Source organism: Malus domestica, chromosome 16, assembly GCF_042453785.1.
Source record: "Malus domestica chromosome 16, GDT2T_hap1".
Taxonomy (NCBI): Eukaryota; Viridiplantae; Streptophyta; class Magnoliopsida; order Rosales; family Rosaceae; genus Malus; species Malus domestica.
In genome coordinates, this window is record NC_091676.1 from 4,386,079 (window position 1) to 4,405,624 (window position 19,546).

At 37.3% G+C, this 19,546-nt stretch overlaps 4 protein-coding genes and 1 non-coding gene across 10 annotated transcripts; 3 read left to right on the top strand and 2 right to left on the bottom strand.

Annotated features, from left to right (window-relative positions):
- The first annotated feature begins 1,980 nt into the window (after nt 1–1,980).
- LOC103402823 (probable inactive purple acid phosphatase 1) lies at nt 1,981–6,178 on the top strand. 3 transcript variants are annotated; one of them, XM_008341590.4, is made up of 13 exons: nt 1,981–2,242; nt 2,691–2,875; nt 3,017–3,108; nt 3,254–3,320; nt 3,426–3,548; nt 3,773–3,865; nt 4,037–4,166; nt 4,279–4,360; nt 4,515–4,647; nt 4,767–4,972; nt 5,062–5,187; nt 5,264–5,573; nt 5,665–6,178. In XM_008341590.4, the coding sequence occupies exons 2-13, from the start codon at nt 2,696–2,698 to the stop codon at nt 5,968–5,970; spliced, it is 1,848 nt and encodes a 615-aa protein (XP_008339812.1). In that variant the 5' UTR covers nt 1,981–2,242; nt 2,691–2,695; the 3' UTR covers nt 5,971–6,178. The 3 variants fall into 3 exon arrangements, with proteins under 3 accessions (XP_008339812.1, XP_008339811.1, XP_070671679.1); XM_008341589.4 differs by having other exon boundaries at nt 1,989–2,242; nt 2,688–2,875; XM_070815578.1 differs by having other exon boundaries at nt 2,104–2,242; nt 2,695–2,875.
- A 539-nt stretch (nt 6,179–6,717) lies between these two features.
- On the bottom strand, nt 6,718–9,460 carry LOC103416493 (pentatricopeptide repeat-containing protein At1g69290). The gene has a single exon (XM_008354737.4). The coding sequence runs from the start codon at nt 9,384–9,386 to the stop codon at nt 7,395–7,397; it is 1,992 nt and encodes a 663-aa protein (XP_008352959.3). The 5' UTR covers nt 9,387–9,460; the 3' UTR covers nt 6,718–7,394.
- Nucleotides 9,461–10,035: 575 nt separating this feature from the next.
- Nucleotides 10,036–10,109, top strand: TRNAN-GUU (transfer RNA asparagine (anticodon GUU)). Its single transcript has one exon. It is a non-coding gene; the product is annotated as a tRNA-Asn (tRNA).
- Nucleotides 10,110–11,419: 1,310 nt separating this feature from the next.
- On the top strand, nt 11,420–15,286 carry LOC103431843 (protein root UVB sensitive 3). 3 transcript variants are annotated; one of them, XR_011576927.1, is made up of 16 exons: nt 11,420–11,605; nt 11,694–11,751; nt 11,865–11,924; nt 12,049–12,087; nt 12,175–12,237; nt 12,368–12,424; nt 12,643–12,706; nt 12,845–12,928; nt 13,033–13,115; nt 13,205–13,334; nt 13,462–13,554; nt 13,943–14,055; nt 14,281–14,321; nt 14,409–14,596; nt 14,674–14,772; nt 14,854–15,286. XR_011576927.1 is itself a non-coding variant. In XM_029096057.2 (16 exons), exons 1-15 carry the CDS (start codon nt 11,496–11,498, stop codon nt 14,770–14,772), a joined length of 1,308 nt encoding a protein of 435 aa, XP_028951890.2. In that variant the 5' UTR covers nt 11,420–11,495; the 3' UTR covers nt 14,854–15,286. The 3 variants fall into 3 exon arrangements, 2 of the variants coding, with proteins under 2 accessions (XP_028951890.2, XP_028951891.2); XM_029096057.2 differs by having other exon boundaries at nt 13,943–14,081; XM_029096058.2 differs by having other exon boundaries at nt 13,205–13,250; nt 13,943–14,081.
- A 507-nt stretch (nt 15,287–15,793) lies between these two features.
- On the bottom strand, nt 15,794–18,955 carry LOC103431842 (ureide permease 2-like). 2 transcript variants are annotated; one of them, XM_070815029.1, is made up of 7 exons: nt 18,569–18,955; nt 17,579–17,881; nt 17,293–17,431; nt 17,019–17,193; nt 16,853–16,884; nt 16,279–16,754; nt 15,794–16,172 (listed from the first exon to the last, which is right to left on the bottom strand). In XM_070815029.1, exons 2-7 carry the CDS (start codon nt 17,813–17,815, stop codon nt 16,020–16,022), a joined length of 1,212 nt encoding a protein of 403 aa, XP_070671130.1. In that variant the 5' UTR covers nt 17,816–17,881; nt 18,569–18,955; the 3' UTR covers nt 15,794–16,019. The 2 variants fall into 2 exon arrangements, with proteins under 2 accessions (XP_070671130.1, XP_008368235.3); XM_008370013.4 differs by lacking the exon at nt 18,569–18,955 and adding an exon at nt 18,283–18,472.
- Nucleotides 18,956–19,546: the final 591 nt, after the last annotated feature.

The window sequence follows — 19,546 nt, forward strand, 5'->3', positions numbered from 1 at the left end:
AATAAAATTTAATATTTTAGTATTGCATCACGCTAAATTTGAAAAATGGTAAGTATGGAATGACATGGATTTAAAAATAAATAAAAATGATCAATTGGTGACGTAACTACAACAGTCCTCTCTTTTAAGAGTTAAGAAGACTCACAAAACATTTTGTCTTTTCTTAATCATCATTGTGTGATTTACTAACCCCAAAAAACAGAATCACATTCCTCCATTTATTCTTTATTGTGTCCAGGTGGGGATGCTAAATGTTGGATGAGTCCAATGCACTCTTTGTTTGACAAAGGGTTGCATCTTTTGTTAAATAATATTTGGGTCTATATAACCATCCACTAACGCGTACAAGAGTTATACTTCTTTGTTTAATTTTTGGACTTCCAGTCTTCCCTACCAAAGAGCTAGCACAAACGTAGAGGCGAAATTTTTTCGTTCAAACATTGCAGTTATTGCAAGCATCAATCGATAATGTTTGTTGGTGCGTATATTTTTCTTTCATTGTATTTTGTCAATTTAAATTATATTAATATTGTTCAAATTTGTGATGTGATTTAATATTAGTGTTGAAACTTTATATTAGTGAAAAAAATTTATATTATATAATAATTGAGCTGATAAACATACACACGCAAGAACCACAAGACTAAATACTACAAATATTCAAATGATAAGAGTACATTTTAAAGATTAAGTAAAACAACTAGTTGCATAAATCACACTAATTAATCACCAATAAAATAATAATAAAACATATTAAGACTTGTTTAGAATTGATTTTAAAATGATTGAAAGTATTTTTAGGAAAAAAAATATTAGGGCTTGTTTAGAATTGCTTTTAAGAAGTTATAGTCATGTGTTTTTTGCATGAAGCAATAAAATGTCTTTCCATAATTCACTTGCAATTTTACTAATGATTGGTTTCAAAAGTGTTTTCACCAAAAACGCTTTCAGTCATTTTAAAAGCAATTCTAAACAAGCCGTTAATCAACAATGAAATCTGTAAAGAAGCCCTTGTTGCCCATTCACATATCGGCAATGGTAACCTCAACCGTGACGCCTTCTTCCATCTCTATATTGATAACCTTGTTTACCACCTATGGGGTGCTCAACAAGTCCATCACTCTTTTTGAATGCGCATCTCAAACCTATCCATGTGTTGCTACCTATACGTAACAAAACAGTTAACAATTAAATATTCCTAAATCAATATCTTAGTTTTATTAAATTTACTAATGTGGTAGTGTTTCCTCTGTTTAAATACATCATTGGTTGCATGATTTAATGACATAAATACGTATATAATGAGTCAAAAGTTAACCATCAAGGAATGATTCAGGAGTTGGGGACGAATTTCAAGGTCCGTATTCCACACGGCACGTCTTGAGTTCGATTCTTGACTCTAATAAAAATGTTTAATCCACAAAAATAATTCGATACGCTTTCCTCCAAGGACATGCAAATCGTCAATACAAATGTTTATATGCATTAGGGTTTTTCACGTTCATAGGAAGAGATTTCTCAGTATGTCCAGCACATCGAGTGGTGAACTATGTGTCATTATACAAGTGGTGAGATACTTGTGTTAGAAAATTAACAACTTAAAAAATAAAAATTTCCTCTACAATGAAAAATTTCTCGTTCATATGAGAAAAGTTTTGCAGTCTACTCCCGATATATAAAGTGTAATAATTTCATTGGTCAATTTTTTTTTTTAAAGTTTGCAATCAATTATATTATTACACGAGGCCGTGATTCAGCATGCCCAAATCCTAATACAGCAGATGACACGTGGCTAAGATTTAATCCAACGACCCAAGATGCTTTTTTGTGTTTTAAGTTGTGAAAGCCCATCGCAGCGCGGGAGGTAATTTACCTCCTAGACGACGTCGGTTTCAAGTAGCCGCAAATATGAGCCGTACGATTTCGTGTTGCCCACGTGGCGTTCATGCATAAGGTAGACAGCAAAGTCTCAGTCTGGCTGGATTCCGGAAACCCGCTTGTTTCGAAGTCGGTTTTCCAGTGGCTGCGCCCATAACGGATATAAAACCAGGGAGGATTTTTTCATAAAGGAAGAAAGTTGACTTGCCATTAAAATCTGGATTAATCGGAATCTTCTCTCCAAATATTCGCAAGCGGCCACCTTTAAAAAGCCACCCCCACCATACCACACGTCAAAGTTCAAACACAATTCGCTGGCATTTCTTTAGCTTCAGGATTGAGTTTCACCAACCTTTCACTGAAGGTCAGTTCTGAAAATTCTACTTCATCTGGTTTTTCTTGCTGGAATTTCAATACCCATTTGCTTGTTTCGATTTTTTCCAGCCGCCCGTTTGGTTTTCGATTGGTAAAGTTGAAAAGTTTGGATTTTTTTTATTTGGTTTGGTGGATTTAGATGATGGTTTTCTGTAACTTTTTCTGGGATTAATACCCATTTGCTTGTTTTGATGTGTTCCTGCTACCCATTTAGTTATCGATTGGTAAAGTTAGAAAAGTTTGAATTTTCATTTTGGTTTTGGTGAATTTAGAAGATGGGGTTTGTGTAATTTTTGATGGGATTTAATACCCGTTTGCTTGTTTTGATGTTTTCCAGCTACCCATTTGGTTATTAATTGGTGAAGTTAGAAAAGTTTAGTGAATTTATTATTTAGTACATGGGTTTTTTGTCTTATTGATTCTATCTAATGTAGTAGGCAGGATGAGAAGGTTGAAATATTTCTGCTTGGCAGTTCATTTGGTTCTTCTTGCAACTCTTCAAGTTCAAGATGTGGAGTCTCATGGAGATCAGCCTTTGTCAAAGATTGCTGTTCACAAGGCAGTGTCTTCCCTGCATTCCCATGCTTATGTGAAGGCCTCCTCTGCAGTTCTTGGGCTCCAGGTTAACTTCTAAAACATCCTTTTTTTTCGATGAATCGTGCCCCGGAAATAGGATGTCCTTATTTGTTGACAAACTCGTACTTTTGAGCATTTTGTATGTGTTTGGTATTGATGCAACTTTTTCCCCAACTCAATAATTTAGGGGCAATATGTGGAATGGTTGACATTGGAGTTCAGTTCTCCACACCCTTCAAATGATGACTGGATTGGAGTGTTTTCTCCTGCCAATTTCAGGTCAGTAAATGGAACTTTGTTTGTCTCAAGCCAACTTTTGGGAGCTCTAGCATGCTTTTTTCTCGGACGAATTTGCTTCTCTTTATTTCTTTATCGTATACTGAATAGAATTGATAGCATTGGATGGACTTGCTTGAATTTGCAGTGCTTCGACCTGCCCTGCGGAAACTAAAAGCTCTTCTGCTCCATTTTTATGTTCAGCACCTATAAAGGTTAGCATAGTGCTGCTACTTTTCCATGGCCTTCAAGCATGCTTTTCATTGAAGTGGATCCAGATATAGAGATTTGATCTCATATAATTTTTTGCTTTTTTGCAGTACCAGTATGCGAACTACACTAGTCCTAGGTACAAAGATACCGGGAAAGGCTCCTTGAAACTGCAGTTGATTAACCAGAGATCAGATTTCGCTTTTGCACTATTCTCGGGTGGTTTATCAGAGGTATGCTATTTTTTTTAGAGAACCAATGGTTGCTGCTATCTGTCGCCTTCGTACTTTGCCCTTACATTCATTTTTCTAAATAGTGGATAAAATAAACATTTGGCCTTTGGTTTATGAAGATTTCGTAAGATAATAGTTATTCTACAAACTGCTATTTTTTCCAACTATGTAATTGTCCCTTGCTTCAATCTGTGTAATTGTTACCTGCCTGTTTTGTAAAATAGCCGAAGCTGGTGGCAGTGTCAAATAAAGTTGCATTCGCAAATCCGAAGGCTCCAGTTTATCCACGCCTAGCGCAAGGAAAATTGTGGAATGAAGTAAGTACACTTTCTTCTTGGAGATATTATCTTGGTGTACAGAAAACTATGTTGCAGTGATGTCTCCCCCACACTTTCACTTCTATTTTTTCCATCGAAATGCTTTTCTTTGTGAACAAGCTTGTGTTCATCAATTTCTCAAGGAAACAATCCGTCTGACTTGATATTTAGATGACTGTAACATGGACAAGTGGATATGACATCGTGGAAGCAACCCCTTTTGTTGAGTGGGGTATAAAAGGAGAAGACCGTGTGAAATCCCCAGCTGGGACATTGAACTTCGACCGCAACACCATGTGTGGTGTGTTTGCTCTCTCTCTCTCTCTCTCTCTCTCTCTCTCTCTCTCTTGGGGGGGATGGATGAGGGTGCATCTCCTGACTATGCCTTATCCATGTACGTTCTACAAACACAGGTGCACCGGCAAAGACCGTGGGGTGGCGAGATCCTGGATTTATACACACTGCTTTTCTGAAGGAATTGTGGCCCAACACAGTGTATGCTACATTTTCTTCTAAAATATTTTGTTGCTCTCTTGATTTTATATCGATTTTAAATTTTTAGCACGTCTTCTGCCTTCTAAGATTCATTTTTTCAATCTATCGATTAAAGAGTCCGCTGTTCATGTACATGATTCTTGATAATTTGCAGGTACACCTACAAGGTTGGACACAGATTGCCTAATGGTTCCCATATTTTGAGTCAAGAATACAAGTTCAGAGCATCTCCATATCCTGGTCAAAATTCTGTTCAACGCGTTGTCATCTTCGGTGACATGGGAAAGGTTTCAACTCTCTTCAAGTTTTGGTTTAATGTCATAGTTTTCGTTAATTTCTAACATAATCAACTCGACAAACTTACTCGCAGTTTCTTAAGTCCTTTGCCTAATGGTATACCTTGTAGGATGAAGCTGATGGATCCAATGAATATAACCAATACCAGCGTGGCTCTCTCAACACTACTAAGCAGCTAATCCAAGACTTAGAGAAAATTGATATCGTTTTCCACATTGGTGATATATGTTACGCAAATGGATACCTTTCGCAGTGGGACCAATTCACAGCACAGGTTGAGCCGATAGCATCTGCTGTTCCGTACATGATCGCAAGGTTTGTCGCTACAATACGCTTGCACAGTTTGTTTAAAATTTACTTTCTTCCCTTGATCTTATGTGCTGATCTGAGATTTGTTCGTCCAGCGGTAATCATGAGCGTGACTGGCCAGGCTCAGGATCCTTCTATGGGAACATGGATTCAGGCGGGGAATGCGGTGTCTTGGCCCAGACCATGTTTTATGTCCCTGCTGAAAACAGGGCTAAGTTCTGGTACGGAACACTTCGAAGCCAAGCTGTTACATAGGGCGATAACTAGTCTTGAACGATTTTATTGTTAATTTTCCAGGTATTCCACTGACTATGGCATGTTCCGGTTCTGCATTGCGGACACAGAACATGATTGGAGAGAGGGAACAGAGCAATACAAGTTCATTGAGGAGTGCCTAGCATCAGTCGACAGACAAAAGCAACCATGGCTGATCTTTCTGGCTCATCGGGTGCTAGGTTATTCTTCTGCAAGCTTTTATGTCGCCGAAGGATCGTTTGAGGAACCAATGGGAAGGGAAAGCCTTCAGAAATTATGGCAGAAGTACAAAGTTGACCTCGCTGTATACGGCCATGTGCACAACTACGAAAGGAGTTGCCCCATTTATCAGGTACGCCAAAAATTCTACACATTACTTGGCTGCAACTGATATATTGACCTTTGATTCGAAATTGGACTGTCATTGTATTTCCCTTTGGCAGAATATCTGCACCAGTAAGGAGAAGCACAATTACAAGGGTAACTTGAATGGCACGATACATGTGGTTGCTGGTGGCGGAGGAGCGAGTCTTGCAACCTTTGCTCCCGTTCAAACGGAATGGAGTATCTTCAAGGACTATGATTACGGGTTTGTCAAACTTACAGCGTTTGATCGCTCGAACCTATTGTTCGAGTACAAGAAGAGCAGGGACGGAAAGGTCTACGATTCGTTCAGAATATCAAGGGAGTACAAGGACATCTTGGCCTGCTCTGTTGATAGTTGCCCGAGTACAACTCTGGCATCTTGAAGTTGTTTGAGTTTGAGAGTTTGAGAGTAATGATCATGTGCTCGTGTATACAAGAAAGCTGTGGTTCCTTTCTTCCCTTCAGTTTCATGACAAATTGACAACTTCTTCGTATGTAATTTTTGTTTTATTTATTTTTGCTGAAAAAAAATATGAAAATGATACCAAAATTTCAACCAATTAAAACAAAGGCTTGAAATTGGTTCTGAAATTGTAGATGTGCGCGTAGCTACGTTGGTAGCAAAAGTCCTGCGATCAATTAACGAGACCGTGAGTTGTGACGGGTTATTGTGAGCAGAACATTGTATAAGCACATTAACGAGAGAAGCTGACAGTAACGGTAAATGAAATTTACCAAAAAAAAGGGGTTAAATGAAAAGCACTGTCAAAAATGCTTGCCAAAAAGACAATGATTCATTTAGATATGCTTTTAAAATGATTGAAAGCGCTTTTAGAGAAAATGTTTTTTTGGTTCCCAAAGCACTTAAAGTGCTTTCTGCAAAAAACACCAGTTATGTGCTTCTTTCAGGAAGTACCAGTTATGTGCTTCTTTCATGAAGCATTTAAATGCTTTTCCAGAATTTACTCGCATTTTTACTAAAAATTAGTTCCAAAAACATTTTCAACAAAAGCGCTTTCAGTCATTTTAAAAGCACATCCAAACGAGCTTAGAGACTTGCGTGAGGAAAGGTTACAAACATCAAGCAAAGAAGCTGAGAGTAATGGTAAATGAAAATAACTGCTCATTGATTACTTAAAATCGGATTACTTGTATTAATATTCAGCCATTATTTGTCAAAGACTTACAGAAATTCAGATGGTTTGGAAAAAAGGTGGTGACATTTATGTACTTGGATACCAATGCACTTCTTCGTTCCACCACATCAGTCACGACCTGCAAATATGATGAGGTTTGCTAGGCTGAGTTGGCTCTTTATTCAACAACTCAAGAGAAAAACCGAGGCAGTTCTTCGTTCCACTGCATCAGATTTAGAAATCTTCTTGTTTGCGACAATTATTCATCAAGTAAATATGATCGTCAAACCCATGGATTCACCTCATCCTTATCTAGCGATCAGAGTTTTCGTACTCCCAAAGAACTTCTTGTCACATACACTCCTCCGCGACAGAAGAATCCTCCAGAAATGTGATAGTTAACACAAGCAAGCCGGAGCTCTTACTGGTCATACATCTCCTTCAACGCCCAATGATATAATGTTTCAATACAATCTCGAAACCATATAAACCATGATTGGTGTCAGTTATCGAAGAACTAACCACTTGTGTTGTTCATTCAGCCGGAGAATCCAAATCCAAAGAGGGTGCCGTGTTCCTTCTCCACATTTCCCTTTTAAGTTTTTGAAATGCAGTTGAGCTGGGAGCAGAAGCTCAAATTGATAAAACCTGCTCCTGCCACTGACTGGGGTTCATGCATTCAGACCAGCCCAATTCTTGAATGCAACAAGTGCTTCCATTTTTTTGAAATTTCGCTTTCTCAACTTTGCCACTTTAAGCTTCTTATGGGTTTCCATGAATGCCTGCTTGTACCTCCACTTATCCACAAAGACTTTCATCTCTTGAGATTTCTCGACAACTTGCATTACTGCATCGAAAAAGCCTCCCTTAACAAGAGCATAGAGGAATGCATCAACCATATGGTGGTCAAATTTAATACCCTTCTCTCCATCAACCGAAACATTTCTCTTCACCTCATGCCATAGCATCAGCACACTGAAATACTTCTCCATAGAAACATACCCACTAATTAATGATAAATATGTCTGTTCATTAGGCTTATGCTGCAAGAAAATCATCCTTCTAAAAGTCCTCCTCGCATCTTCTAGTCGCCCAGCTTTACAAAAGGCGTGAATAATTGAGTTCCAGTCATGGGTACCCACTTCAACTCGAGGGTCCTCAACAACCTCATCTAAGAAGGCAGCCATTAGCTCTGGCCGATGATTCTCCATTAAACCTGTCATTATGGTTAGGTAACTGCCCTTTAAGTCAGATATTCTTGCTTCTCTCATGTCCCTGAACAAAGAGAAGGCCGACTGAAAATCTTGACTTGACATGGATGCTTCGATTAGAGCATCATATGTCCCCATATCCAACTCGAGCCCCGAATTACTAATGTCCATGACCAGTTGAGTGGCTTCAGCAGTTCTATGCTCTTTGCAATAAGCTTTCAAAATTGGCACATACACACCAAGCCCCAAAGAACCCCCCTGAGCATTCATTTCATCGAGAATGCTGTGCGCCTTATCTGATAATCCAATACTAACACAGGCATTAACAATACCGTACCCAACTGATCTATCAACATCGACTCTTGAAGACTCTAACTTTTGAGCTGCGATGATCAAAGTTGCTAACTCCTTCACACCTGTATTTGCAAGATACCCTTTAACAACTTCACAATAAGTTTCTTCACCCAAATTCAAACATTCGCCATCTCCTTCACTCAGACAACGCAGAATAGATGCTGAAACAGATTCTAATTTTCCGGACTTAACATAGCCTTTAATCAAACTACTCCGAAACATCCCTTTATCCGAAAAACCAAACCCACCCATCAATCCCTCTAACTCAGTTATATTTTCCTCCAGACCCTTCAATGCGTACAAATAAGCAAGAAAACCAAAACTCGACTCATCAGGGCGAACACCCAAAACCGCCATCGTCTCAACAACTTTCTCGGCATCACGCACTGATTCAAGCTCACGACAGCACCCCTCCAACGCCGCATTACAAGCAGCCAAACCCGGTTTCATAAACTCCAACTTCTCATCCAAAGCAATCCTACAATTCTCTTCAAAAACCCGTAAAAACGCAACAAAGTTACCATTTTTCCTACTGATCTCAACCAGAACACTGCCCCACACACTAAACGGCAAGAAAAACCGGTTCTTGAACATGCATTTAACCAAAGCAAAAGCAGGGGCGGCAGTATTGGCACATTTCATAGCATCCAACACAATCCCAACAGTTTTAAACTCCAAAATTCCTGGGTTTTTCTCCACGACATAAACAGTCGTGGCAAAAGCCCTCTTGAGATTGTGAATGTCCCCGAGCGAGGACAAATGGGTAATTAGAGAATTGGTGAGGGACTTACTGGGGAAGGCGGAGGTGCCGGTGAAGGTCTTGAAGGACTTCCAGGCCTCATCGGTGTCGTGGGTTATGAGGGATTTGTGGAGGGCGGTCTCGAGGGCGGCGATGTGGTCGGGGGAGAGGGTTTTGGGCGGCGGGGTTGGGAGGTCGCCGTGGGATTGGAGGGAGGAGGAGGGAGGTGGGTCCCTCTTGAGGGCAAAGATTGAAGGTTGGAGGAAGGAGTAGAGGGTTGGGATTTCAGGTGTTGAGGAGAAGGCTCTTCCTCTTCTGTGGGGAAGAAGATGAGTGAGAGCTTCTAGTTTTCTCCACATTCTCTCATCCAAAGATTCAAACTTTTTCTTTCTTCCCCCTTGCTCTGGAATCTGGGTTCGCAACAGAGCTCATAATCTTCGGGAAAATTTGGAAGTGCCCCTCAATTATAGACTTGTTTATACTTTTTCCCCCATGAACTTGAATTTTGTTTTCAGCTCCTTTAAATTTTCAAATTTTCCCAATATTCATCCGATAATTAGTATTTGTCATTATTCAATTCACTAACTATTGCGTGATTGGTTGTATGAGAAGGTTGAGTTTACCCTTACATCTTACAAGAAACACTCTATTTATTACTGGTAAATAACAAATCATTTATAATAAATAACCACGACAGATGAGTCAGTGGATGAGTGGAAAAGTGCAAACAGTAGCTTTGTAAAGAAAAAACGAGACATAAGTTTCAATTCTTCTCTTAAAAATTCTCATAACTCAAAACTATTTTTTTTTTTTTTTTATGAATGTGACAAAAATAACTATTGGAGATTAGCACGAATTGAGAATTTAGGGTGGCTCAAAACTAAATTTAAACTTAGAAGATAAAGTGAAATAAGTATAAAGTTAATAGTACATTGGAAGAAATTTGCTTACTATATTACTGTTGCTCAACGGACAATAAATACATTTATTTAGGACGCATTGTCAAATGCTGGAATAGCTCAGCTGGTTAGAGCGTGTGGCTGTTAACCACAAGGTCGGAGGTTCGAACCCTCCTTCTAGCGCCTTTTTCCTAAGTTTTTGTTATTTTTTTTATATTTTAATTTCAAAGTAACTTTTTAAATTTATTTATTTTAAGTTTTTAAGTTTGTTTTTTAGATTTTAATTTTAAAGTAAGTTTTTTAATTTATTTTAATTTGAAGTAACGCCTTTTTCCCAAGTTTTCGTTTTTTTTTTTTTAGAATTTAATTTTAAAGTAAGTTTTTTAATTTATTTGAATTTTGGATTTTGAATTTATTTTAACTTGAAGTAACTTTAGTTAAGTCCTCATAATTAATGGTTTTTGTTATTTTTTTTATATTTTAATTTTAAAGTAACTTTTTAAATTTATTTATTTTAAGTTTTTAAGTTTTTTTTTTTACATTTTAATTTTAAAGTAAGTTTTTGAATTTATTTTAATTTTGGATTTTGAATTTATTTTAATTTGAAGTAACGCCTTTTTCCTAAGTTTTTGTTTTTTTTTTTAGATTTTAATTTTAAAGTAACTTTTTAAATTTATTTATTTTAAGTTTTTAAGTTTTTTTTTAGAATTTAATTTTAAAGTAAGTTTTTTAATTTATTTTAATTTTGGATGTTGAATCTATTTTAACTTGAAGTAACTTTAGTTAAGTCCTCATAATTAATGAGCTATAATAATATGGTCATTTAAATTCTTTAATTTATTTTAATTTTTAAGTAACTTTTTCAAATAAGTGATATACTAAGAGGGTGCGAAGGTAAATTAAATCCTCATAATTGGCGAGTCATAATAATATGGTTATTTTAATTTTAAAGTAATTGTTTTTGTTTTTGTTTTCAATTTTTTTTTTAGATTTTAATTTTAAAGTAACTTCTTTAATTTATCTTAATTTTGAAGTAACTTTTTCAAATGAGCGATACACTAAAGGATTGCAGGAGTAAGCTAAGCTCTCATAATTGGCGAGCATAATAATATGGTTATTTTAATTTTAAAGTAACTGTTTTTTTTTTATTTGTTTTTTTTTAGATTTTAATTTTAAAGTAACTTTTTCAAATAAGTGATATACTAAGGGAGTGCACGAGGAAGCTAAGCTCTCGTAATTGGTAAGCCATAATAATATAGTTAATTTAATTTTAAAATAACTTTTTCGAATAAGCGATACACTAAGAGGATGTGAGAGTGAGCTAAACCTCATAATAAGTGAGCCATAATAATATGGTTCAAATTCATCTTTGGCGAGGATCAAACTTAAGATCTATCATTTACGAGTGAAGAACAATACCACCGAATTATAGTATTAAGTGACAATTTTAAAGTAACTTAACAAGTCAATTGTTTTTGTTTTTATTTTATTTTATTTTTAATTCTAAGGGAACTTTATAAGTCAATTGTTTGCTTCTCTGAATCAACGGAGGCACTGAAGCAATCAGCCATGGAAGTTGCATCAGCAGAGATCATAGTGGAAGAATGGAACGGCTCCTCTTCCACCAAACTCTCCAGAACCGCTACCATCACTGCGTCTCCTTCCCTCTCCATCCAAAGGTTATCCTTTTCCCGGCGCTTCTCCTTTTTTGTAATTTCAGCTCGTTTAATCTCTGATAAAAGTTTGAATTTTTCTCCAAATTTGAAGATCCGGTAGCCCTTTCCACCATGTTTGGAGGCGATTTCTCGAAGCATTTGTACCAGAGGCAAGTTTTTTTTAATTATTTTTTATAAATCCTGTATTTTCATTTTTTAATTCCTGCATTTTTTGAAAGCCTTTTTCTTTTGGTTGTTAACTTTGGTATTAGGGTTTATGCAGGGCTTTCCCAGCAGTGTAACTCCAGATTATGTCCCTTTCCAAGTCTGGGATTTACTCCAGGTAAATATACAAATATAACCAACTATATGCTTTCTAATTTTTATTGCTCTAGTAATTTGAATTACTACATAATTAGTGCTAATTGTATATGATGATTAATTTCTTAATTTGATTTTTGTTCAAGGGTCTTTCTACTTACATAAGGACCATGCTTTCTACACAAGTAAGCATCATATTTTTGTAGAGTTTTGTGAAGTTCCCTTGCTGATTACTAGATTTATTATTAATTCTACATTTTATTTACTCCAAGGCTCTGCTGAGTGCTATTGGGGTGGGTGAGAAATCGGCTACGGTAATTGGTGCCACCTTTCAGGTACAAATTTTCTACTTCTAGCTTCAATGTTGGGAATTGGGGTGAAAGAGAAAGCTTCACTGAGTATTTGAGCTTGCAATACGTAGTGAATGAGGGTTTTTTTTTTCTGTCAACGTTGAGAATGTTGCAGTGGTTTTTGAGAGACTTAACTGGAATGCTTGGAGGTATCTTATTCACGTTCTATCAGGTGCAATACTCTTGTTTTATGGCTCAAGCCGTGTACTATTTACATTACAACCTGTAGAAACTTTTGTGCCTTCTTATGTATTCATGGTATTGGTTGCTTTTATGTACCCTTTTGGCTGGTATCTCCGTGACTGAAATTTGCTATTTTCTAAGAATTCTCATTATTGTGTTCATCATCTGTTTACCATTTCTTGCCTTCCATCAACTCTTATTCTTCAGGGCTCGAATCTGGATAGCAATGCCAAAATGTGGCGATTAGTTGCAGATCTTATGAATGATCTTGGTATGATGTAACCGATCTTTAATTTATTTGTTACAAGTTTGGAGATCATCTTGAAAACCTTATATTATTTGTAGTTCGAGGTTATTCAGTGTAACCTTTTGTCTTAATTTGACTGGACAGGCTGTTTTTTCATTGCAGGAATGTTGATGGACCTTGTTTCACCTTTGTTTCCATCGGTTTTTGTGTTTGTTGTTTGTTTAGGAAGCATATCAAGATCATTCAGTAAGTCCCTGTGTCTCATAAAATGAAAATATAGTAATCCATATAATGTGGTATGGTATCCATTGCCCAAGTATAGAGCTTGATCAGAATTTCGTTTCATTTAGCTGGTGTTGCAAGTGGAGCTACTAGAGCTGCTTTGACACAACATTTTGCCCTTCAGAGTAATGCAGCAGATATATCTGCTAAGGTACCAGCACAATCATTCTGACCCTTAGATGAGGACCGTCTGATATATGTTCGCTAGTATTGTCCTTTCACATCTTTTTACGTTTATAGGAAGGAAGTCAAGAGACAGTGGCAACAATGGTTGGTATGGCATTGGGTATGCTTCTTGCTCGCGTTACCATGGGACACCCACTAGCTATTTGGTTTTCCTTTTTATCTCTCACCGTGTTCCATATGTATGGTAAGTACCATTGCCATGGTTGCTGACATGCAACCTTCCAGAAGCCTTAGTGACCAAATGCTATGCAAAAAGTTAATTACGGATAATTTTCAGAGCAGTTATGTGATACTTGTTTTTCCTGCACCAGCAAACTACAAGGCTGTTCGATGCCTTGCGTTAAATTCTTTGAACCCTGAGAGGTGCTCAATTGTTTTGCAGCATTTCATGAAGACTGGCCAAGGTACGCAACTACTATTCCTTGTTGTCCCTTAAGGGCCGAGCTGAATATTTTTTCTCCGCTACCGCAGTTTATAGTTGTCATTAAAAGAATTGTCCTTAAAAACAGCATATCTGCTGATGTACATGATCAAAACTACAACATTCTCCATCTTTACAATGGTCATGTATTAAATTGATATGCCAAAATTATTGTTCAACATATATTTTCCTATGAAAGATTGGTTTAACCTGCCCTAGCATTCTGCTATAAAATTTTGGGAACTTGGTTGTTATGTTGATTCCCGTGAAATGTTAGTTTCTGTGAAAATCCAACTTCGATGTTGCAAGATTGTTTTTGTTCACACTTTCATCTTTATTGTATGAGATTTTTAATATGGATTTGTTTCCAGTTCTCTCTCCTCAACAGGTCTCTAAGATGGAGCACGTTTTACCCATATGGGCATCTTCATGGAGCTCAAAGAAGACAGAGTCAATGCATGTGGACGTATCTTTAGGTGTCAGGGTATCCTCACTAAATCACCTGGAACTGTTGAGTTTCTTTTCTTGCCCTTTAAACTTCATTTTCCGGTAGGCCTTAGGAATCATCTGTCTTCTGTCATCTCATATCAAATGCTAATGAGCGGTGCTGTGCATATCTTTAGATGTTAGGCATTCAAGATTATGGCTTGATAAGTTTTTTTTATTTTTTGTGCATGTGACTGACATTTTGAATGATATTCTTAATCAGGAAGGACCTGTTGCATTCTGCAGGATCTCATTATAAGAAAGGTTGATCTCTGCTTTGTACTTCTATCAATTGAACTTCAACCGTGAACTTTGCTACTTATTTTGTTGTTTCCCTGCTTAACTTTACAGCCAGGTACTTGTTAATGGAGAGGAAAGGAAACATCTGCATTGTCATGCATAAAGATTCTACAGCAACAGATGTATTGCAGTCATTTTTCCATGCAAATGCCATGGCAAGTCTTACAGATAAACGCCGAATCCTTCATTCTGAAAGCCAAGCATGGATGGATAAACACTACGAAGATTTTATTCAGAAGGTAGTACATTTTAGAGATTAATTTAATCAGTTTTACATTTTTGGGTAACTGGGATCGCTGAACATCCTATATTGCAGTTAAAGACATCGGGTTGGAAAACAGAACGTCTCTTATCGCCTACAATCGTTTGGAAGGCAAATTGGATCTGTGGGCCTTCAGATGGAAAGACTGACTAGGTAATCATTAGTAACTTTCTAAAATACAAAAAGAGGCGAAACCGATGATTTAAATAAAACTGACTTAAAGTGCTTTGACAGGAACGTCACCATTGATGAGATCTTCGTATACAACAACACAGATGTTTACAGCTGATATTGATCATTTCACCCTCAGTTCTGGCTACTGATTGGAAGAAGGGCCTCCCATCATCTTAACACTCGAGCAGAAAGTTTTTTAAACGAGTAAGCATATAAAGCGTAACTTGTAACATGTAAACCTTGCCGGATGGAATGGACTGAAGAGGTCTCAGTTTCAAATATGGTCAAAACATGTCAAGCAGTAGCAGTCTGCTTGAGCAAGTTTTTATCCATGGTACCAGAAATGGGAGTTGGGGCACAGAGCAACTTACAATGGTTTAGAATGTGCCCTTTTTGTTAATGATTCAGTTCTGGAAGGACTAAAAGCGTTTTCTGACAGCTAAGAACGCTTTGACTGTGTTTGCTTTTTGAATGATGAAAAACTTTAGGAGTACTTGTGGCTTTGAAGCACTTTCTGTAGAAGTACTTGTTAGATGCTTCTTCAAAAAGCGTGCTTTTACATGATGCGCGCTTAGATTTTCAGTTGAAATCCGTTAAGGGCTCGTTTAGATCTGCTTTTAGAATGATTGAAAGCGCTTTTAGAGAAAATGTTTTTCGATTCCAAAAGCACTTGAAGTGCTTTCTGCAAGAAGCACTAGTTAAGAAGCACTTTTAAGTCATTTTTCAGAATGTACTTGCATTTTAACTAAGGATTGGTTCAAAAAACAGTTTAACCAAAAGCGCTTTTAGTCATTTTAAAAACACATCCAAACGAACTCTAAGTGTTTATAGTAGAATGGAAGCACTGCTAGAAGAAGCGTTTAAGAGAATTAAGTGTTTTATGGAGAAACAATCTCAAACGAGCGCTCAATCTACACTCAAAGAGTAGGAAAATGTCGATGTACCCATTTCAATGTGTCTTCTTGAACTGAAATAACAGAGAAATAATGAACGTGGAGACTGGAAACAATGATATCGTATGGAATTATTCACCGTCGTACATCAATCAGACAGAAGTGTGACAATATTTTACAAATTTCACTTCTATGCATCTTTAATTTCCCCCCATATTTTCTATCTTTAGTAAAAAAAAAAAAAAAAACTAGACGAATGCATCTTCACAACCAGCTACATTTCTTTTTTTCTTTTTCCTTTCCCCGTCGGGCTACGACCTTCGAGTTGAATGCTCATTTCCGATGCCCCGATGACGCCATGAGGATTGCAACAGCTAAAATAAACATAAACAACATACTGCAGAGCAACACGTATGTTCTTCGTGATGATTTTCGGTACTCTCCCATCAGAAGGATGCCCCAAAAAGTGCTCACGAGCGGAAGTGCCTGCAGTTATAAAACCCGAATTCAAGTAAATAAAATGGTTAAAATGTCACCAAGACAATCGCTTCAAATGCATCTCTATGTGTTTATGTCATGAAATGAAACCAACCTGAACTGCATCAGCTGCTGCATATCCTGCAGCTTGACCTCCCATAAACTGGAGACCATTGCCGAATCCGCATAGGACACCGGCCAAAAGCGCCCATCCCCTACCATTCCAATCGGTAACATAAGCTCTGAACGATGTCTTCTGTGAACCCAGCGCAGGGCGGTAAATGAATATGATGTTTAGGATGACAGCAACAACGGTACCAGATAATGAAAAGTAGAAAAACGCAGTGTAAACGACCAAATGAGGAACTCCTTTCTTCAATAAATGCCATTGATCATTTGTGGCCAAGTTGAATGCCGGTGAGAAGAGAGAGAAGCAAAGTCCGGCGAAGAAAGTAATGCCAAGTCCTATAAAAGTGTTCTTCCCGAACACTTTAATTGATCTTCTGTTCTCCAGCTGTACAAGATATTTTGCAGTTCCAGCCTTGGCACTATGAGCAGGACCATTTCCAACCTCCACATCTTTCAAACCGGCTATGGATATCACATATCGAAAGAAAACACGAAACTCATAAACAGTAACAACACAAGTATATAATGGAATGTTATAACTTCACCTAATAATGTCTTACCCTCACTTGGAATTACGGAAGCATTTGAAGGCCTGTCATAACCAAAAAAATTTATAAGCCGCAAGATTGAAATCACCGTGTTCTAACATTTGATTTCGAATCAAGAAATATGGCAAACCACGAAAAGAACACTAATTTCCAATATCTATAGGAAGAAGAAACGTACTTTTCTCCATCTACGTGATCAGTTGCCATGCTTTCAAGTTTTGCTTTGTTATCTGCTGCATTGGATGAGTGAACAGCGGAGCCAAGACAAACCGCGATCAAGAAGCAGGCAACCCCGGGAAAAAGAATCTCGGCTTTGTTAATCTTGTCATCCAAGAAGTAATTAAATGTTGTGCCTGTTACATTCAAAAGGAAGGAGTCACCAGCAAGTTCAGAACATTGCCAATCGTAAAAACTTCCGAACACGAATACATCAAAGTGTTTGGGAGGGAGACCTATGACAACTGTAATGCTTGAAGTAACCACTTCTACCACTGCCAAACCAACAAAAGGCCAAGCATACTGTGTAGCAAGATTTCCGATGCTGAGGACCACCCCGCCTGCCATCGCGAATAAAACACAGGGCCAATTATCCTGCACATATTATCCAATACGCTTCAAAAGGTGTTGTATCACTAGTTCCGCAAGCATCTAGTGTGTGTGTGTATATATATATATATATCATGCTAAGCTTATGGACTACCGAATGATTCACTCACATAACAACCATGAAAGATTCACCTGCGAAAGTTGAGTCAAAAAGTTCGGCTCCTCAGGCGTGCTGCTGCCAATCTGACCAAATGTTAAGGCGATAAGTACAGCAGCCAGGAAGTTTGTGATTGAGTAATCGAGATACGTATGCTGAGGAAGGCGGCCGCGTCTTTCTAGCATGGCGAGGATAGCAGGCCATGTACCCAAGAAGAAGAGGGAAAGCAGCATGCATGCTATGGCACCTCCTTTGCTCTCCACCACATACATTTTTAAACCAGGTGAAAAGTTCGACTCGGATGGTAAGGAAATCAGCAGCGGAACACCTGAAGAATCCTGTTTACAGCACACAGAGGATTCAACATCTCTTGGTTGTTTTCAGTACATGAATAAGCATGCTATGATTTAAGAAAATTTCATTCATATGGAACAATTTGAACTGGAACAAACCCAAAAGAGAAAGCATTGATTAACTTCTACTCGTAAGCGCTTTTGTTAAAAGTGTTTTTACAAGAACACATACAGAATTTTATTAAGAATATAACTGTTTCCTGAAAAAAGTGAGGTGCTTTCTGTGACTGATACTTTTTATGCACTTCCCAGGTTTTTATAACGTAATCAGAAGCGTTTTCAGTTGTTAAAAGCGCTTTTATTGGTGGACTTCAAAATCATAGGCATCAAATCAGTAGTCTTGCAGGAAACTAGTAGACTTCAAACACATACTAATTACTACATACCATGACAGATCAAAAGCCACTTCAGAGGATCACCAGAATTGGCTTTTTTTTCCGTCCACCAACCAGCAGAAGCAAGTTTGAAGCCAACCAGAAAAACCCAAAAATATCAAATATAAAAGAAAAAAGTTCCAGAGAAATGTCTTTTTTTTCACCCACCACTCAGCATATGACAGTTTGAAACTTTGAAGCAGACAAGGGAAAAAAATGAAGCAAACAAGGGAAAAAAAAAACCCATAAAAATAAATGAAGGGTAAGTGGAGGCAGTGGGGTGGGAAAGATCACCTACCAATCAAAGGGAAGAACCCCACAACTTGGGTTGTTCCAAAAAGCAGCGTCAGCAGAAAGCAAAAGTCATTCCATGTAACAATCAATAAACCTCCGCAAATGATTCTGCTCAGAAGAGTTGGGGATCTTTCACTGTATCTCTTTGAACATGAAGCAGAAGTGCTCAGCAAAAAAGCAGCGTTTGCAGGAAGCTAAAACCGTGAAGAAGATAAGATGAAAACAGAGAAGTTGGAGTTTTAAGGCGTTGAAATGGTTTGTGGAGAATTATGAAATCATAAAAAATAAAAAAAATGGTAAAGTGGAATCTTTGAATCTGAGTTTCCTCAGATGCAGCTTTTGCATCGGTGGAAATTTCCACGTCTGTATGTCACGTTGCTCAAATTAGTCAACGTATGGCCGTACTTTTGTGAATTTAACCCCACCGTTTTAAGAACAAATATCTTGACTTTTCGTTAAATTAAGAATTTGACAGCTCCAATTAGTGTTAAATTTTTTAGAATTTTAACGAAAAACTTCAGATACTGTTTACTCTAACGAAAAATCATATTTTTATGCTAAAAAATCAATCATTGTACTATTTACTTTATCCTTTATTTTATTAAAACTCAAAAATTTCAAATTATTTTCATTAATTTTTCCTAAATTTTTATCAAGCAACAAAATTACGAATGACACCGTCAAATTTGGTCTCTATTATTTAAAAAAAAAATTATAATTATACGATACCATCCTTCCGAATCTTAACGGAATCTTTTTTGTGTATATAAAAAATCCCCACAACAATTAAGCAGATAATACAGTTGTATTGTTGATACAAATTACAAGGTTGCAAGTGGCCTGTATTTTTTTTTATGAAAAATGGAACCGATGGAGGCTGGCTTCTGACAAAGTTTCCCCTCTTTGTTTTCTATATTTGGCGAATGATATGTGGCTACCGGGATGTATTCAATTGAGATTTTGAGGAATTTATAATCCATGA

Bases quoted from the DNA above. Each gene is read 5' to 3' on its own strand.
- LOC103402823 (XM_008341590.4), top strand. From the start codon at position 2,696: ATGAGAAGGTTGAAATATTTCTGCTTGGCAGTTCATTTGGTTCTTCTT. The intron at 5,188-5,263 runs GTACGGAACACT...TTAATTTTCCAG, and splicing joins GAAAACAGGGCTAAGTTCTG to GTATTCCACTGACTATGGCA. The intron at 5,574-5,664 runs GTACGCCAAAAA...TCCCTTTGGCAG, and splicing joins GGAGTTGCCCCATTTATCAG to AATATCTGCACCAGTAAGGA.
- LOC103416493 (XM_008354737.4), bottom strand. From the start codon at position 9,386: ATGTGGAGAAAACTAGAAGCTCTCACTCATCTTCTTCCCCACAGAAGA.
- LOC103431843 (XM_029096057.2), top strand. From the start codon at position 11,496: ATGGAAGTTGCATCAGCAGAGATCATAGTGGAAGAATGGAACGGCTCC. The intron at 11,752-11,864 runs GCAAGTTTTTTT...GGGTTTATGCAG, and splicing joins TCGAAGCATTTGTACCAGAG to GGCTTTCCCAGCAGTGTAAC. The intron at 12,707-12,844 runs GTATGATGTAAC...TTTTCATTGCAG, and splicing joins AGATCTTATGAATGATCTTG to GAATGTTGATGGACCTTGTT.
- LOC103431842 (XM_008370013.4), bottom strand. The intron at 17,194-17,292 runs GTCTCCCTCCCA...TGAATGTAACAG, and splicing joins AAGCATTACAGTTGTCATAG to GCACAACATTTAATTACTTC. The intron at 16,755-16,852 runs GTAAGACATTAT...TGATATCCATAG, and splicing joins TTCCGTAATTCCAAGTGAGG to CCGGTTTGAAAGATGTGGAG.